A 19,864-nucleotide genomic window follows, 5' to 3' on the forward strand; every position below is an offset into this window, starting at 1 on the left:
TGTTAAAATAATGATGATGTTTTTTGTACTACATTAAATTTGTTTTTCTATGTACAAAAATCGAATGTGGAATATTTTCTACTACCAAAGATAGATATAACTCCGTAATAGATGGATACAGTCTAAGCATAGAGTAACTTAAGTTACTCTATGCTACTACACAATATTTTTTACAATAAGCAACACTTTGAAATAAATGTCAAGTCAATTCCCTTTTCAATCAAAAATACAGCAAGTACCACTTTAATATTCTTCCTCAATTCCCGGTCCCGTCCAAGTATTACTCCATATTTAATAATAGTACAATCTTTGTACAAATTAAATAATGTCGGTGCAAACGTTATTAATGGACTTTTCGATTGACCCCGCCCGTTTAGGCGACGAAAGCGGTCAAAAGGCGGTTTTTAGTCAGCTGAAAAGCGTTTTAAAAGATTATGTGCCGAATCTTATTTTAGCCGCTGAAGTAGCCGTGGATGGAGGGTCCTTGAAACTATTAACGGGTAAGAATGGCACGACGGTATCAGTAAGACTGTTCGATCGTGGGCTGGTAACTGTAAACATTGAATATTACAAAGAAGACTCTGAAGAACCTTTAATAAGTTTCAAGGTAAGAATAATTCCTTTACCACCGCTGTTACAATGTCATACACCTACCTGTACTCGGATGTTCATTTTACGTACATTGTTACTGAGCATAATTTTATCTACAGTGCCTATTGGCTTTACATTTTCATAAAATTATAGCATTGGTTTCATAAATTTAAACGTATTGGCAAATTGGCATTCAGCCAGGTACGGTGCTATGAAATGTTTGCCAAAACTTCTAATACAAACAAACCACCTATATGTCAGAAAATAAAACATCCATTTGTTATAAAATCTTACTAAAACTGCTGATTTATTAAGGGACAAACCATTTGATGAAGTAATTGGCAGTTCATTTAGTATACCTTTCAGCGCCCAGGGAGTTTTTTGCTTTTTTTTCTATGTAGCTTGTTTTTTTTTTTCAGATTAGAAAAATTGTGTTTTGCTATGTGATTTCTAGGAAAAACGTGATAAACTGGCCAAAAAACCTTTTATTCTTAAGCATATATAGCCGGTCAAACAACTGTCAGTAGAAGAAGGTGCGAAATTCTAATTTTCTATGGGACTATAACCCTTCACACCTACATTTTTAAAATTTGCCGCTCTTTTCTACTGACGGAATTAGCTTGACAGACTAATATTTAATAATTGAAACAAGTACTTATTGTAATATTTCCCTAAATTGGCTGAAATAAATAAAGAAAGATGGGCGAATTTGACCATTATTTTTCTAATCTTAAGAAAAAACAAGGTAGAAATTTAATAAGTAAATATTATGCTATCACTGAATAGCTTATGATCCTAAATGAGAGTATGCTTCAAAAAAAGTTACTTAATTTTAGACTGCAGAATTACTGAAAAAATGCTGTAAAGTTGTTATTGGATTTGGGAAGAATCAAACTTTTCCCATTTATCAGGCGTGGCCATAGAGTTGATGTTTACCTCCCAAGTTCAGGTTCGAGATGCGTTTTTTATTAATCCATCACTTGTTGCGTTTTTAATTTGAAGGATTTTGTATGTTTAAACTCAATACTTTTTCCAAATTTTAACAATTGCATCTTATTAAAAAATTTAACCAATATTATTTGTTGATTGTTGTATTGGGTTTAAAAGGAAGTTTTTTTTTTTTTCAATATTTTTGAGGCAAAATGAAAAATGTGTGACAACATGGGACTTACTTTGGACTACCTCAAACAAAATACCTTGCATCTATGATTATTATCAGTACTTGTCTATTTCAATATAAAATTTTCCTACCCTAGAATGTTAGTGGCAGTAATAGAAATTTACTAGATTCTTTTTTGACTGGACTAGTACTAAATTAAAAAAAAAACATTAGGAATCCTCTCAAACAATGTGTTCTTCTAATTGATTGAGATCAATGACATTTAGTGAGAAATAACATGTATTTACTTATAATTGAAATCATAGTTACATATATGCCAATTACTTTTTAAATTAATTATATTAACTCATTTAATGCCGCCTTTTCCTACTAACAGAGTGGCTGTGTCAGAGTATATCTATTCTGTTCTACATGTTTTACATATTATATAAACCTAATCTAATAATGTCATCTTGTTTTAATACCTATCCTCTTGCCGTCCAGATACCTATAAAAAGGTCTTTCATATCATTTTTGTTTTTGTCTTGACAAATTAATATAGCATTTTGTCTTGGCAATAGGGAATGCAAATCGGTTATGACCGTAACCGAAACAATCGGTTATAACCGATTATTTTGTCAAAAATTCATAACTGATTATTGAAAACTTGAATAACCGGTTACGGTTATTTTCGGTTATTTATTTATGACTTTAATTCTATGAATTGATGACTACAAAATCCTGCCTTTTTGGCTGTGACGCCTGTGACGTGATTATAACTTTTGTCATTCCTGTACTTTAATAACGAAATATACCAAATTTACTTGCCTTATTTGTGAAATATTTTGGTTGAATATTGTACCACGTCCAAGGTCATATTTTCACTTCTACTATATTTTGTGTGTTTTATTAAAAAACGAAGACTTGTACCTATTCACATATAACCTAATACTTTGGTATTTCCTTTATTTTCGTAATTTTTTCATTAGTTGGTTGAAAATTTATAGCCCCCTCCACACTCGTGCGCGAATATACCTTCGCGAGTGACGAGTGTGGAGTCGATTTCGCAGATCTGCTTATCTGGGGCTTATATTTTTTTTTCGAAAATAACCGTAACCGATTTACCTATCGGTTATTTTCCGGGCATAACCGAAACCGCTTATGCACTTTGGTTGGTTATTGTATTCCCTACTTGGCAACTAGACGCTGTGGGCGACTAGAGGCTATTTGGATACTTGGCATTTCTAAAGAATATTGTTTTTGAGATGAGATTGACATTCTTATCTAATTTACTGCTCTCCAGTATAAATGGGTGGTTTTATAAGTCTGTTTAGGTATATCAGGTTTATATGTATACCTAAGCCAGTAGAATTATACATAATATCAGAGGCAAAAGCCGCAAAACTATATGTCCCCTTTCCACTTTAAGTTTCGAACTTAGAGCTGAAAAAAGTATAAAATCAATGGAAATTATTTTTTTCGCCGATATCTACATAGTACCGAGAAAATACTTCTTAGGGTTCCGTACACAAAGGGTAAAAGCGGGACCCTATTACTAAGACTCCACTGTCCGTCTGTCTGTCACCAGGCTGCATCTCATGAACCGTGATAGCTAGACAGTTGAAATTTTCACTGATGATGTATTTCTGTTGCCGCTATAACAAATACTAAAAATAAAATAAAATAAATATTTTAGTAGGGCTCAGATACAACAAACGTGATTTTTTTACCGTTATTTGCGTAATGGTACGGAACCCTTCGTGCGCGACTCGCACTTGGCCGGTTTTTTAAATATAGGTAATGTACGTAAGTAAGCAATTAAAAACACTTTTACATAACAAGAATAGGTAAACAACAGATATAATTTGAAAGTACAAAGGCGAATTTATCCCTATGAGCAAAGATAGATGTAACTCCGTAATAGATGGATACAGTCTTAAGGAAAAAACGTGCCTCGAAAATAACGAAAATTTGATTCTCGATCAGATGGCGCCACTAGTTTGGCCTACTCTCGTATAGAGGGCGTTGACTGTTTCGTTTGTTATTTATAATTTTAACGCATACCAGTGAAAGAACATGGGTCAAAATCATATAAAAATAATTAAAGCAAATAAAAAAACATTTATCCATATTTAAATACATTTTAACGTATTTTTATACATCTTCATTTTTAGTTTTAAAGTATTTCGATAGATGGCAGTGAATTTAAAGTGGTTACAAAATTTACTATGACAGTACCGCTCTATCTTATTATATCCTCATTGCTATGAGGGATCTCTTGTACCTTAGTCTAGCCAACTCAGACGGAATTTATGGCAAGACTATGTAGGTATTATATACCTAGTGGGTAGTTTGCACGTACACAATATTGTGCGTGCTTGATTCACTTCGTTGTTGAGCCGTCATTATACAGGATGTAGCGTTTAGTATGGATCAAACGAAGGTTACTGATAGAGGACCTGAAAAGTAACAGATTTGACCATGCATGTTCAGCGAATATCAATGGTTTCCAAAATATCATTGAAATTTGGCTCCATACATACGCATCAGAACGGCTTTCAGTCAAATCTTGTAAATATGTACCTATAACTAGTTAAACTAGTAGAAAGGTCTCCCAGCCGTTATTTTCTTAGGGCATATCCGACTTAAAGTCATACTTTTTGATATAATCAAGTTACAAAAGTTATGTTAGCATGGTTCACTAAAAACACAAAATCGATGATATCACCGAAACCATAAATTTTCGCTGAACAGTAAAATTGTGTTGTGGGGGTCAAATCACTCAAAACAGTAGCCCCTAAAGTCGTCTATCGTTCACCTTCGTTTGATCCGCACTTAATACGACACCGTGTATGTAACTATGTACCTATATCTAAATGTGCTACACTATTATTACCTATGTACAGTCAAGTGTAAAAATATGGGTGTACATAACTTAGTCAAAAATATGTCCCACAGTTCTTAATTCTCTGACATAAGAGCTATGGGCCATATTTTTTTGTATGATTTGTGCACACATATTTTTACACTTGACTGTACTGTATACAGCATGCCAACGTAGCTATCCACTTCTCTAACTGCTTTATTAGGGGAAGCGGGATCATAATTATGATCGCGGTACTTATAGGTACATTAAATTTAGAGATTGAATTGTCTATTTCTTCTGGCTTAGTCACAACCAGAAACAAGAATGTAAGTGTAATAAAGAGACTATCCATACGAAGTTGCGTTTCTCCAAATAATTTTAATGTTATGATACCATTGTCGACACAGTTAACTATCTATTCATGATCATGACCCTTATTGCAACGGTCAGTTAAATTAAGTGTATTGCTGTTAGTACGATAGTAGAAAATGATTAATGTACCACTACAAACCTGGTGTTATCATTATCACAGTGACAAGTGACAATCAATATGAAAGACGCTAGGGATCTCATATTATTGTCACTGTGATAAGGCACAGAAATCTATTTCCTTGACGGTATAAACCGTAAACTGTAACCGTCCGTTACGGTTTACGGTTCAATTTCTACTGGTTAATGGTTAATTGCAATTAACGTTCGGCCAACACTGTCGCGAGGTACAGGTTCCGATTGCGACAATTTCATTGTTTAGTATGGCTTCTCTATACCAATATAGTCTATTTAGGTGTCCTTGCCTCCCGCTTGAGCTACATATGAGTAACACCCTTGTAACTCAGCCCTAATTAAATTTATCAACTAGCAGTGCCATCTATTGCGCCACTCAAGTACTAATGTCGCCATCACATCTATAAAACTCTTTATTTCGAACGAAACCAACTTTTCATGGGATCTAGCCTTTATTGACTCGTTTCTACTTATGTTATGGGTTGCCGTGAAATCTGTGTCATCTGATAAAATCATAGTAATCCCATAAAACTAACCAGGTAGCGATAAGGTTGAGCGTTTTTTGTTTTCTAGAACACTAAACTACTGGAAGGTTCTGTCAGAATGTCATTGGAGTGCGAAAGAGTTAAGCTATTGCCAACAATTAAGAGGGGCTATAAGTTTGACGTTTACCTTACTAGCTCAGGTCAGATGGTACCCTATTTGGTATTTACCCCATACTTTTTACCTATGAATGCTTACCAATTTATCATTTGTCTAACACTTTCTTTTTATTTTTGCCGGTGTATTAGACATATACCTAAGTTTATTATTTATAATTAAGTACCATCTTATTCTATTTTCCTACAATACTTTTTTTCTGCCATGGTTCGAAATCGGAATATGGATGGGTACTGAAAAAAAACGCATAATTTATATTATAAATACTTTTGATTTCCTCTCACTGCCCCATTTGGATTGCTCACTTTTTGTATATTTATAGTATAATTATATAGGTAATTAGTCACGAAATAGTTTCAGCTATTTGATCGACACCTACACTAGATTTATTTACGTTTATCTTTTATAGTATCTGTACTTATTTATTTAATTATATTCTATCAGCATCTAAGAACTGGTTGAGTAGTTTATACAGCTTCAAAGTAAAGTATCCACTCTGTATATACATAGACTGGTATACAGGATGGGATACGGAACTTTGTTGCTGACTGTACACTATTTTATGACATGAACCGGCATGTTCCTCTACCCTTTTAATGTTCCAATGATATTAACAGATTTTAATTCCAGTACAAAACGCTCAACCTTAAATAAAACAACCCTGAATAAGATATTTATTGTTATTTGCATGTTAGCCCGCATACTTATTGGGTTTGTTCTTCCTTATTATTTTTTCAATAGTCCGCAAGAGTATTGGAGAGTCAGCTGAAAAAGTACATCAGTGTGATAAAATCCCAAGCTTATGCGCCGTTAAAACGTTGCCTCTTCGGCAGGTATTACCCGACGTCAGGTGAGTTTTCTGCCTTTCTGATAACTGCTTTGTACTTATAGGATATAAAAGATGTAGATGCCTTCCAGTGGCGAGGCGTCCATGGATACATTTTCTAATGACTTATATCTACCTATTTTAGGATAATTCGGCAACTTCGGCAGAAAACAAGTAGAATTAGCTTTGGTACACCAATGAAAATATTTAGCGCCCCGCCACTGATGAACGCAAGAAAAATCATTCAAGTTTAAAGTATTATACTTTTTATAATCAATTAATCACCCCTGCGATCAATATTACATTCATCTTTAGCTTGAGTTAGAATATTTCGAAGAATAGCTTTTATCAACGTAATTCTTTCCGATTATGATTGTTAAACACTTTAACGGCTAAGAAAATTATTCCATTAAAAAGCCATATATTCCAGATTTAAACTAAATACATCCGAACCATAGTGGTTCAGCTATTTCGTCAATGACCCAAGCATATATATATATATATATATTATCATGTTTTACGATATGTTTAATGATTTTTATCTTCGAAACATTCTAATTTGATCTATTTATTTGTCTATAGTCTTACACGTAGCTTCATATTGTCATGAACAATCTTTAAAATGTCACTTACAGGTTTGCTATTCAAACACATGTGATGCCATACAAACTTGCATTGAATAGTCAGCTATTGTGACTTTTGGGGTTGTAGTCTTGTGTGCTATGAATGCTAAAACATGGAAAATACGGCAAAATAGCACTCTAGTCTATCGTGGACATGAAATTAAAGAAAACTGTCATCATTTATGAACCAATCTATAAGAGCTGTAACAATATGTTATTAAATATTAGTGGAATTGACATGGTTCCATGATGAGTAGGTAGGATCCATTTCGCTGAGAGTCAAAGGTAGATTTGTTTCAGACCCAGTGTCTTTGATGTCGACTATAGTAACAAAAACTTTCATATAGAGTGGTGAACAAGGAATATTGGGATTTAAAAGTAAACCATGTAAAGTATGGTTAGGAAGCAGCTAATGATTTTCATTAACGTGAACCTGTGTTAAGTACACAGTAACACACACTACATAGTTACTAGCGGCACTGATATGCTTAACTTCGCAAAGTCATGTTGATGGTGAAAGAACAAACAAAATTCTGTTATCTAATACTACCGGAATACGAAATACACCACCGTTAAATCTTGATAAAACTAAGGAACTTACTAGATAACTATACCCTTTGTGTGCAGGCAAGTTTGCTTACACCTCTGGATACTTGGTACCAAGTTTTAGTTCACCACGATGACGAATTTAACCGTACACGGTAATGACTTATTTTTTAAACGCCTGCACCTTTAAGGTACACAAATTCTCTGTCCTCCATGTTGCTAGAATTGGCCAAGTTATTAGAAAAGCCTGTACGACGTGACTAATGACTGGTTGTTTTCAGATGAAAGACTTCTAGAGTACGATATCGACAATGTTGTGTTCGACGAACAGTCCCCCTTCCAGAGGGTGCAGATAGTGCACTCCAAGTCCCTTGGGAACATGTTGGTGCTAGATGACTTGCAAAGTAAGTAAACATGTATTAATAGAATAGGTATATTGCAGAAGCAGAAACATTAGGAATTGCGAGTTAAGTATTGCATGTTGCTGATATATTAATTGTTTTTTTCTGATGAGGTCATGAAGCTTTTTTCAAGAGTCCGTGCTTCCACTACGGGTTCACAACTTCAAAGTGGAAGCACACTTGGACGTGAAACTTTGTCCTATCATTGTGTATGGAGACAGTGAATGTGTTAATAAACATGCATTATGCTATACGATTATCCAGGCGTTTTAGCATTTTTTCTCAGTAAATCTAGGACGAAGCACAGGCAGCCTGCAAGTAGCCTATTATATTCTGTAATTAAATGACGTAAAAGAAAGACTGATAATATGAAGTATGTTGCCCTCAGAATAATAACTTTAGTTATTAATAACTATAATATAATAACTTTAGTTATTATTCTGAGGGCAATAACTTAAGTTATTATTCTGAGATGTTGCCCGATCTTAGTTAGCTGGCTAGGGAGGGGCCCTAGTAATAATCTGATTTGTAACCTATTTACTTGACAAACTTTGAATTAAGAATTCTACCCTAAGTAGAATCCTAGTCTAAAAATGTCAAGTAGATATATGTCACTCTCGCTTTCAAGATTTTTTAAATATTAGGATTACAAGAATTTGTTAAGTAATTTTAATTTGTACAATGGAAACTGATTCTCACGATTCCCTGGAGACAGAATTTAAATCACTAGACGTGGAAATAAAATCTATCATACACTCATTAGCAAGTTTTGAAAATATTGATAAATATGCCGATCAGCCTAACCCTACTGAAGCTAACGAAAACATGCAACCTCAACCTGGGACTTCCACGATGTTTGTAGCCAAGAAAAGACAGAAAAGAGTATTTAGTTTACCAGAGCGTAGGATTCTAGGACGGGCTGCCAAGGTCCGTGCGATAATAAAGATTGCTAAGCTTATAAAAACGTTGAGAATGAAGTCATATAGAGCTCGAAAAATAACGAAGAGGCGTTAGGAGGCCAGTACAAAAACTCTCGGGACCCCTGAGAGCGGACTGAGATACTAAATACACCCGAATTCTACTAGTTTTAATCTATTTGATAGGGCTATTTTACATTATTTTAATATTCTTCTTTGTTAAATAGTAATATTTTAGGAATATGAGTTTATTAAAATTATTATAATGATTCCATGTATGATTTTATTTTAGAGTTATACCCATGCAATAGGTAGTTGCATCAAGTCGTTTGAGCTGGAGCGCATACCAAAGAAATATGAAATCGATGATTTCTCTGAAACTTAGGTTTTGTTTAGCAATGGAGGTCAAATCGATTTTTAGTTCTTCTATCTTTGGCCTTCGTTTGATCTGTACTGAACACCACAAAAATTACAGTAGGGAGTAGGTACTTAATACACATAAATGGTAACTATTTATTAATCTGTGACTATAGGTCCGCAAGGCACGGAGGCTTTTGGCTCTTGCTCTTAAAATATATTGAAGAGAATCTACTCTCTAACAGTTTTGATTACACCTCGTGCCGTTGAGTCGCTATCTACGATTACAATTATTTTTGCTCTTGCTGAAACCAAGATTATTATGCTACTGCAGTAATAGCTGTTAATCTTTATTTTGAGGTTTGTATTTTAGGGCTGTTTTTAAATAATCAATTTCATGTTCCTTACAGATATATCAGAGGCTGACCTCGTATACACAGAAACTTTGATGCAACGAGGCAAGGAAAACTATGAAGGAAAGGAAATCGTTATTTTAGGTAAGGATTTTACGTACAGTAGTTAACAGGGTTATATCCGTAAACCACTATGCTCACTTTGTAGTTATAGTTGGTCAAGCAAATCTTGTCAGTAAGTAAGAATAAAAAAAACTACACTCATCCTCTTCTGCTGGGCGCCAGCACCAGTGCAAGACAAAGACAGCATGACACTCTCCGTCTACGCCCGAAATAAGACAGTCCCTTGACAAACTATAAGAAAAAAAATCTTCCGAAATTAGGAATCACGTCTATTTTTAGTGCTGGCAACATGGTTCCATCTGCCATTTAGTTGTGCTCGGTCGCGCAGTGGTCAATCCCCACTCGAACTACCAACTCTAACAAGTGCTTATCTTATTTATCGTCATCCACTCGACGATTTTCAATCTTCTGATCTCATCTCTTGTAACTTCTATCAGGAAAAAAGATACAAGGACCCAACACTATGGTTATTCGAACGTTTAACATAACATACTGCACATACTTGATTTGAAATACAGTATAGAAAACCCATTGCGTGTTATACACTATTAAATCTATCACGCACACATTTCAAGGATCGTATACCTTCCTATAATACCTATAATGGTTCACGAGTCACGAACCACCGTACAAATAGAAAAAGGGTTTCAAAGTCCTGGTGGCATTTAAATAAGGTGCAATTTTGTCTAGCCTGTTCAAAAATGTTATTCGTTACTTTTGTATTTCGCTATGTTGTTCTTAACATAGACATTCATTGACAAGAATAGTTCATTCGTGCCATAGAGTAACTTATACTAGAGCGGTACTGTCATAGTAAATTTTGTAACCCCAGTAAATTCACTGCCATCTGTCGACACACTTTAAAACTAAAAATAAATATTTATAAAAATACGATAAAATGTATTTAAATATGGATAAATGATTTTTTTATTTGCATTAATTATTTTTATATGATTTTGACCCATGTTCTTTCACTGGTATGCGTTAAAATTATAAATAACAAACGAAACAGTCAACGCCCTCTATACGAGTGTAGGCCAAAACTAGTGGCGCCATCTGATCGAGAATCAAATTTTCGTGATTTTCGAGGCACGTTTTTTCCTTAGACTGTATCCATCTATTACGGAGTTATATCAATCTTTGATTCGTGCGAAGCTATTTTCATGGTATACGAATTTGTACCTAACCTCAAACAAGTCAAACATACGAATGGCACGCACTCACCTCGCCATTAAAGATTGTATGTCCCCGTCAGTCCCCGTAAAGACAAAGTCATATGCGAAATCGCATTAGTCGCTTAAATGTGGTTTTTCATCAGAGAAGGGTCCTTATCCTTATGCTTCATCTGCAATAAGGACCTTTTTATCAGAATTTCAGATGGAAACGTCCTAATTGCACATGAACCATAAGGAGCCTTTATGATGGGAGGCCACAAATAAAATAAGCCTTGGGAAAATCGTAGGGCAAGCACAGAAAACTTCGTGTCATTTAATTAGATCTTAACATGAGTACTTCACTGTAGATAGGTACTATTTTTTGAATACGAATAAAAGAGACCAACAGGTAGGGATGTAGGATTTACGAACTCGTCTATACAAAAGGCTCGTGAGAGATGGAGCACTCGGAACTAAAATTATAACATTTCTTAACCCATATTATGTACAACGCCTCTAACTTCCTTTTTAATATATTGTGATATTTAATTTTATTTCAGGCGGTGGCGACGGAGCACTCCTATACGAGTTGTTGAAGGAAAAGCCCAAATTCGTGTGGATGTTGGAGATCGACGAGGTGGTGATGAACGCGTGCAATAAGCATCTGCGCTCCATTTGCGGCGACGTGTTGGAGAGACGAAAGGGGCCTAACTATGAAGTGTGTAGACTATTCATTCCATGTTTATCTGTATGAGTAAGATCTGTGACTATCGAAAATCGTGCGAAACGTGCATAACGCGCCATATGCACTTCTTAACACTGGTAACTACTGGGAAACAAAATTCCCAGTAGTTACCACCAACTTGCTTTGCAAAGCAATTTTGCCCGATTAGTCCAACAGCAAAATTTAAACGACCTTTAGACTACTTCAAGAAGGGGACGATCAGGCAGGGTACACGAGAAATAGGGTCCGAGAACTACCTATACAAACACTTTACCTCTTCGAATCACCACAATCGGCACTCAAAGTAATACATGTACGTACACTTTACAGTGAGCATTAAATGTTTGCTAAAAACGTACTACGTAACAAAAAACTTGTTTCAGATAATCGTAGAAGACTGCATGTTGACCATAAACAAATTCATCAAGGAGGGCAAGAAAGTCGACTACATTTTCGGGGACCTCACCGATATTCCCATCTCGGAGTCGGCATGCGGCGAGCTCTGGGAGTTCATGATCACCATCCTGAACTCATCGTTCAAGATACTCAAGCCTGATGGGAGGTTTATGACACATGTAAGTACCTCATAGTGTCAAATACACATAATTTATCGTACCATAAGGTTTGGAACTACAATGTAATGTCCAATACACTTAATTATTAACCTTGTGGTAAAACAGATACCTCATGAGTTCTTAATATATTAATCTCTACTTTTCTTTAAGATAGTGAGGTATTTATTTAAGTAAATTGTTTAATTTAAGCAATTTTATGCGCAAGGGTCAAAATTTAACCTGAAAACGTCTGCAATTTAGGTAGTTACTTTAAATAACAACTCCTTTACTAAATATTGTTTATAAACAGGGCAACGGTGCCACCAGCTCCGAGTCTCTAGAGCTGTACGAGCAAGAGCTAGCCAAGCTGACGCCAGCCGTCTCGTTCTCCAAGAGCCGGGCCTTCGTGCCCTCCTTCCTCGAGGACTGGATCTTCTACCAAATATCCTTCTCGGCTAACAACGGCGCCTAACAACCGACCAAAGACAACAGTTCCTTATTCATCTCCCTAAGTCATATTGCCATATATGTAGTTAGTATTATTGTTAAGCGTACACGGATACAAGTATTCGAAACAGTATTTGACGATTTTTGCATTTTCAATTGTTTAGTTTGTAAGCATAACGATACACGATTTGAAGCTATATTATTTGTATTGATTTATGCTTGTTTTGATTGTTTTATGATAAGTAAAAGTATTTTATCACGACAATTGTTCTTTTTTCTGCTGTACGGCTTAGCTCGTTGCCCCGACTTAGGTATGGGTTGTAAATAGGAAACAATTTTTTGTTTGTAGTCCAGTCAGATAATGAAAGTCCTTTGTAACCTCATCACAGTATAAGTATAATATATTATAAAAGCTATGTTACAAAACAAACGATAATTCTTCATTAAACTTACCTTTACAAGCTTCATAAAAACTAAACTAGATTTTTCAGATAATATAGTAAAGTATCATTTTTTGTAACTTAAAACTTTACAGACAAAAGTTTTATTTCAAGCAAATTTTATTTAATACAATTCAATGGAAAATAATGGACGAATCTGTACCTATACATTTATGTTTGGTTGCTCAAAAAGTTACTAATCGAACGTGTCGATTAATATTTAAAATTAATGACACTAAAAAAACAAGTACCTATATAGATTTAAAATCCAGGTATACGTTCATTATACATTTTCAAGATTTTTTTTCAACACAGCGTCGAAACAATCGTAACACAAACGCAACGCAACAGCGATTGTATTGCCACTTATACACGCTTTATACAAAACTAGTTCGGCCTTATAATAACCCGCGGACCAGCTGGCACAATCGCGTTCAAATCTAATGCAGGAAATTTACTTCTTGGGGAGCACGTGCGTGAATGATAGGGACAGTATAGGAGCCCCCGTTCAAAAGCTTGAAAGGTCAATATTAAGTTATTATTATTAACCCTTTTCCAAACATTCAAATTAGATTGCACTTTCGGGAAATGTGACTTGTCTTTAAATGAATCATCAAAGCTGGATTGATTGGAATATATTTGAATTAAACCTTGTAGATTGGTGCGGCCTGGGAAAGGGTTAAAGCCTTGTTAAAGGGCACTTTTAAACGGATCGATGCGAGTTTCAGTACATTGCGGTATTTGATCGGTAGGCAGAATTGGATCTAACGTGGATCTAACCTTAATAGTCCGTAATGTAACTAAACAAGCATGCGAGTTCGTGCACCGTCTAAATGAGCCCTAACTCCGATTTAGGCTACAAAGTAGCAAGCAGACAATAAAAACAATTTTGACCTAAGTGGCAGCTGACGTAAGTAATAATTCGTTCAATACGCACGATCCCTATTTGCGCAAATAATGTTATGCATTTAATTTTCTATACTTCAGAAAGAGATGCACCAAGCATATTTGAACAAATAGAAAGTAAGAATCCTGCATATATAAAACATTTGTCTCTTACTACGGTTACTACCAATTACGTAAGTGAGAGAGGGACGAATGCTTATCGGCTATAAGGATTCATCCATTAATTACGTCACACGAATTTCTAGGTGTTCTTGACCCCCCCCCCCCCTTGTCAAAATCGGCAAATCCAATTAAGCATTATATATTTCTAACAAAAGAAATTTAGTTGGTCAAAATAAATTGGCAGTAAATAAGAAAAAAAAAACTATACTCATCCTTTTCTTTTGGGTGCTAGTACTAGTGTAAGACAAAGATAGTATGATTCTATTGATTCTCTCTGTCTATGTTTGAAATGAGACCAAACTATAAGTATTAGTAATCTTATAACCCAAAACTGATTAGGAAAGTAAATAAAGGGGAATATAAACTATTATCGTTCCAAAAACTTGTTATTTAACTGTACAGCGAATAAAATAATTTAAATAAGTTAATACTCCCCCCTCCCCCTTCACAATATGTCACATTTTCTTGACCCCCCTCCCCTAACCTAACGCGATCGTGATACTGGTGTACTGGTACAGAATCTCAACAATCTCACAGACTACTCGGCTTGCCGCAACCTGGCCAGTCGTTGCGTGAGGTCGTCCTGTTCCTGCGACACGACTGTGGCTGTGCCCACCGACGTGCTCGGGATACCAGACGGCAGTTCCATGTTTAGTTCCAGACTGAAAATGTAAATGTAAGCGTTACGACTATTCGTTTCTGTACATATACAAATGTGTATGCAGGTGTGACAAGCTAATAGCTTTGCTAACTGTAACTAAAAGTGTACGATCGAAGTGTAAGCTCGAGAGAAAGGCAAACGACCTGAGAGCGCTTGCTGCTACGTTCCCACTCCGCGGAACGCTCCGCTAGACGCTCGCAACTTAGGCCGTACACTGACTACCTAAATCGGAAGTGCTGAACGCAATATATAAAGCCCTAGATCTGAACCTGCACATAGTTTTCACATCTTGATCTTGGTGTCCAGCTGACATATATGCTGGGTATAGCATCACGTTCTAAACAAATGTTGCTGTTCTCTGATAAATTATGCTAAAATTTCAGGCAAGATCCCAGTTTTAAAATGTATTGTAATCATACGTCATTTGAATATGACGAAATTGAATTTGTAGCAAAGGGACAGGGTCAATTCATACAACTCTTGCTTTTCAAGCAATGGAAAGAAAAATAGACGAACAATCGAAGATATTCGCAGGCCGGAGCAACAAAACAGTAAACTAATTAAGTTTATTTACCATTATTGCATGGCGGCATTTATTAATTATTAATGTATTAATTTGTGTAAATAAGCTAGTAATAATTTGTAATTGCAATTTTTATTTTATTTTATTTGTATCTAATTGTAATTTCTTATTTGTAATTTTAATGTGTAACATACCTATGGACTCTGGTTATGTAAATTCTGTAACCTATCCTTGTTTCGTACAATTAAACATTGTTATATTGATTTGTATATGTTAAAAGTAATAAAATGCTCTTGTCATTATTAAGTATTTATATTATCATATTGTACTAATATGTCTATTACTATCTGTGGCTAACAAAATAATTAGCTTAATCAATACATACCCAGCCTCATCAGCTACCTGCTGCAACAGATTGTCCACATCACCCTGCGGCACCGTGGTGGTAGTGGTTTGTGACATAGCATTCTCCATGTACGAAGATTGGACGTCTAGATCTTCGAACTGACTCTCGAACTTATCCATGAGTGTAGAGATTTTCTCAAGATTCATAGATTTCATTGCTGCATCCATGGCTTTTACTACACCTGCCATGGAATTTGTGACCTGTAAATTTAATCATTATGAATTTATGATTATTGACTAAGCAAGGTTTGTTACAGCTTGGATAAAAAAATGGTCTCTACAGTAGGCCTAGCAAAGGAGGGGCGCGACAGTATCTCGCCCGCGAGATAGACTACCCGCCTCTGTCTAACTGTATTAATTAAAGAGGGATGGGTAGTCTATCTCGCGGGCGAGATACTGTCGCGCCACTCCTGTGCTAGCCCGGCTGGTTGCATTTCTCAACCAATTCTTGTGAAATTTTGTGAGCATGTTCTATAATTACATGGATTTTATGTTGTCAATTCAGTTTTTGGAAATCTTTACCTTCCGTGATTCTTCTCACTTGATGGTCTCATCGGAAGATCAGCGCTGGAAGCCACCAGCAATATGCTGAGATGAGACCATTTCGTGGCATTTTAATCTTATTCTATGTTTTATTTTTATATTATGTAATGTTTGTTTGTGTTTAGGAATAAAATTTTATTCTATTCTATTTATGATGGAGCAATTGTGGTTTGAGTGTTCTCTCAGCTCAAAGTGACTTGATTTAAATATTGTTGGCTTCTTCTTTTTAATAATTGATTCAAAGATTTAGCTAGTGACTAGCTTAGCTGCTAAGCTAGTGTCATGTAATAGTAGGAAAAGGGCTGGATCAGATCCTAGCTGCTTTTGACCCTTTCATTCGCTATTGTTAGTGCACCAATTGAACAGTAACATATACAGTAGGTATATCATGCATCACTGACAACTATCCAAATAACTGGCTTAATAAGAACATAATTATATGAACAAAGAAAATAAGGATCAGAGACAAATAACTTCGTTAAATAACTCTTTATAAGGCAGCCAGTGATTAACAATAGGCGTCCACACAGAACAACACAGAGCAAGGAAATTGCACAAGAAGCAGCTGGGTGGTTGTAAGAAAAAAACCCTTAATACCTAACCGCAGTTAGATATTTAGGGGTAAGGGTTATTATGTTATTAATGGTCTACTTATTTTGTAAACAAGTCTGTTAATAATATTAACATATTGTTTTATAGAGATTAATTAAAATACCAACCTTTCTTGTAGTGAGTGCTGTCTGCACTCTGCTTGACACAGCATCTACTCTTGCTGACATTCTGAGGTAGTTTAATGCTTGGTTTTTCTGCCGTATTGCATTTTCCGCATGTATCCGAGCACCTTCCATGTTTCCCTTTTGGATTGCCTTTTTAGCTTTTTCTTTTTCTAACTTTTCTTCTTTTTCACATTTTTTTGAGTTTCTCTCAAGCTCTTTCACTGCAAATTTTAGATTAAACAGATGTTCTGGAGGGGTGAGTTAAGGTATTGTAATCACAGGTGTCATCAATTTGGCTTCTAAATTGCAATTATTATTTTTTTTGAAACAATATTTTTACAAATTATACCAGTTAGTCAAAACATTTTTTTTTAAATACTTTAGGTGCCTAATGGACCTCCTATCCTTTGCATGTCTATCAACTCCACCTCAAGACCTTTGTCATGAACTCAAACTTGTTGTGTTGTGTGGTTGTTTTTATTCATTACAGAATTACAACAACATTGCCAGATTAAAATATCATAAAAACTATAGTTGTAATACTATTTCAGCTCAAAGTGACAATAAACTAGTAAGTAAGCAATCTATGCTAACATTAGAGCTCTGACATAAAGAAATTTTCCAAATCTGGTATTATACGAACTTGAAAAATGTATTTACTTCTTCAGTGGTGGTGGAATTAGAGAAAACTAACAGCAGTTTCAAAGAATACTCATTCATTTTGCAAGGATATAGAATCACAACAATAAAAGTAACTAACTTATTAACAACTGTAAGATTGAAACCATTATGTAGTAATGTCATTAATAAAACAACTAGTTAATTAATTGCATCTGATTCTGGATACTATATAATGAAAGTAAAATTGCATCAGTCCTTCAGAATCTAATCAACTTATTAGTCATATGATGCGTACTAGGATGTTAAAAACGAGAGATGTCATCTTGCCTTACATAGTGGCCTGTTTAATAATCTACTATACATAATATCAACATTATAATTAAAATCGAAACCACTAAAAGTGAACAACATTTGAAAAGGATACTTTCCATTGCAGATGAAGACATTTCGTTACCCATTTATAAAAATATATTTCCCTTTGTTAACTAATTGACAGGTTTGCTGAGTTGCTGACCCGCAACGTAATTGTTTTAATTTTAAAATGTTAAAAACTTAAACACAGATAGACAAATTTTTAGATTTCCCAATAAAGAGGGATGAATGACTCAGAAATCACAACAACTTCGTGAGCTGTCAAACTGTAGATGACAAGATGACATGTTTTTATGACGTCATACCAAAGAGAACTAGAATATAGTGAGATCGAATCATAGACCTAGCATTATATAGACCAGCTATACGCGTGCGCCCGTAAGGGATAGACATAGATGACGTCATAAACGTGGGGATACCATATTGGTAAAAATTACCCCAATATTTGATATCACGTTGGGGCGATTACCCTGGAGGCAAAGTTAGCTTGTTTGACGGTATTAAAAAATTGTTAAATAAAATGTCAATGGGCCGTTCTTTTTAGGCGTATAAACAATGAAATACCTTCTATAATTCGCGCAGGTGGTACAAAACTAAACATGTCTAGTAAATAAAATGTATTATGGGTTTTAATTTAAAGAAATCACAAATCGCAATCACACCAATTAATGTACACCACATTTAATCTTCACAACATTTGTTTATTTATTTTTTGGAATTAGAAGTACGAAAAAACTTCGAGGTCAAAATTACCCATAAAATTATGATATTTTCATCTGGTATCCCTAACATGATTGTTATGCAGCTAAATTAAGAAGAAGTTTAAAAATGGCTGACCTCAGACTCCTACCTACCTACGTAATTTGGGCGGATAATTTTACAAATAATGTTTTGTTCATTTGCGTAAATAATTGTGATATTTTAATTGAAATCGTTTGATTTTACATTGCTTTGAGTGTAACGTAATTTTACGATGTTATTCTCACATATTGCGTTAAGGGGAAGGTGTAAAATACCGTACTTACGTGTGAAAGGTTATGATCTCATATTTTTGCTCAGAGCGGCTATTACAGCCGATTACAGAACAATTCACCATTATTTTATCAAAGTTCAAGCATTCAAAACGCAAACCATCACTATATTTCATAAGAGAAAGCACAATTTCATACAAAACAACGATAATTAAACAAGCAACGAACAAACATGACATGTCACGTACTTATTTGTTTGCCACAACCTCGGTTGTGGCAGCGGTGGAAAAGTGAAACTATGACAAGGACAAACAATAACAGCGCTTTCTCTGCTACTCCTACTGAAAGATACATAAGACTATCCCGTTCGGTCATTTTCCCCCACTCCTCATGACCGATCCAGTTATACTAGATTCATGGATCGAATACACGATCAGCAAAAAACTTTTATTGAGGGCTCCACAGACTGTTGCGATTTATCTAAAGAACATCTATAGCTGGTCAAGCAAATCTTGTCAGTAAAGTAAGTAAGTAAATATTCTTTATTGCACCAAAATTATACATTTTACATACATGTAAAACTACAAAGAAATATCTAAAGAAAAAATAGAACCAGGTAACAACATGCGGTCAGGCAGTAAATAAGAACAAAAAAAACCATACTCATCCCTTTCTTTTGGGTGCTAGTACTAGTGTAAGACAAAGATAGTATGATTCTCTCTGTCTATGTTTGAAATGAGACAGTCCTTTATTAGTGATAGAGAAGCAGATAAATAAATTACGCTTTTCGTTTTTCGCG

General features: G+C 35.0%; 2 protein-coding genes across 3 annotated transcripts; one reads left to right on the plus strand and one right to left on the minus strand.

The window, feature by feature from the left end:
- Positions 1-195: 195 nt before the first annotated feature.
- LOC134743175 (spermine synthase) lies at positions 196-13,010 on the plus strand. Of its 2 annotated transcripts, none has more exons than XM_063676555.1 (7): positions 196-607; positions 5,634-5,745; positions 7,997-8,119; positions 9,801-9,887; positions 11,581-11,738; positions 12,128-12,319; positions 12,609-13,010. In XM_063676555.1, exons 1-7 carry the CDS (start codon positions 326-328, stop codon positions 12,768-12,770), a joined length of 1,116 nt encoding a protein of 371 aa, XP_063532625.1. In that variant the 5' UTR covers positions 196-325; the 3' UTR covers positions 12,771-13,010. The 2 variants fall into 2 exon arrangements, with proteins under 2 accessions (XP_063532625.1, XP_063532626.1); XM_063676556.1 differs by lacking the exon at positions 5,634-5,745 and adding an exon at positions 6,462-6,570 and having other exon boundaries at positions 198-607.
- A 1,733-nt stretch (positions 13,011-14,743) lies between these two features.
- Positions 14,744-18,305, minus strand: LOC134743180 (charged multivesicular body protein 1b). The gene is made up of 4 exons (XM_063676561.1): positions 18,147-18,305; positions 17,105-17,349; positions 15,823-16,043; positions 14,744-14,915 (listed from the first exon to the last, which is right to left on the minus strand). Exons 1-4 carry the CDS (start codon positions 18,178-18,180, stop codon positions 14,792-14,794), a joined length of 624 nt encoding a protein of 207 aa, XP_063532631.1. The 5' UTR covers positions 18,181-18,305; the 3' UTR covers positions 14,744-14,791.
- Between the last annotated feature and the right edge of the window lie 1,559 nt (positions 18,306-19,864).

The sequence above is a fragment of the Cydia strobilella genome, chromosome 7 (genome assembly GCF_947568885.1).
Source record: "Cydia strobilella chromosome 7, ilCydStro3.1, whole genome shotgun sequence".
Taxonomy (NCBI): Eukaryota; Metazoa; Arthropoda; class Insecta; order Lepidoptera; family Tortricidae; genus Cydia; species Cydia strobilella.

Coding starts and splice junctions, on each gene's coding strand:
- LOC134743175 (XM_063676555.1), top strand. CDS start 326: ATGTCGGTGCAAACGTTATTAATGGACTTTTCGATTGACCCCGCCCGT. Junction 8,120..9,800: donor GGTGCTAGATGACTTGCAAA/GTAAGTAAACAT, acceptor TGTTCCTTACAG/ATATATCAGAGGCTGACCTC. Junction 11,739..12,127: donor GAAAGGGGCCTAACTATGAA/GTGTGTAGACTA, acceptor AACTTGTTTCAG/ATAATCGTAGAAGACTGCAT.
- LOC134743180 (XM_063676561.1), bottom strand. CDS start 18,180: ATGGGTAACGAAATGTCTTCATCTGCAATGGAAA. Junction 17,350..18,146: donor GTCTTCATCTGCAATGGAAA/GTATCCTTTTCA, acceptor TCACCCCTCCAG/AACATCTGTTTAATCTAAAA. Junction 16,044..17,104: donor CAGCACTCACTACAAGAAAG/GTTGGTATTTTA, acceptor TTAAATTTACAG/GTCACAAATTCCATGGCAGG.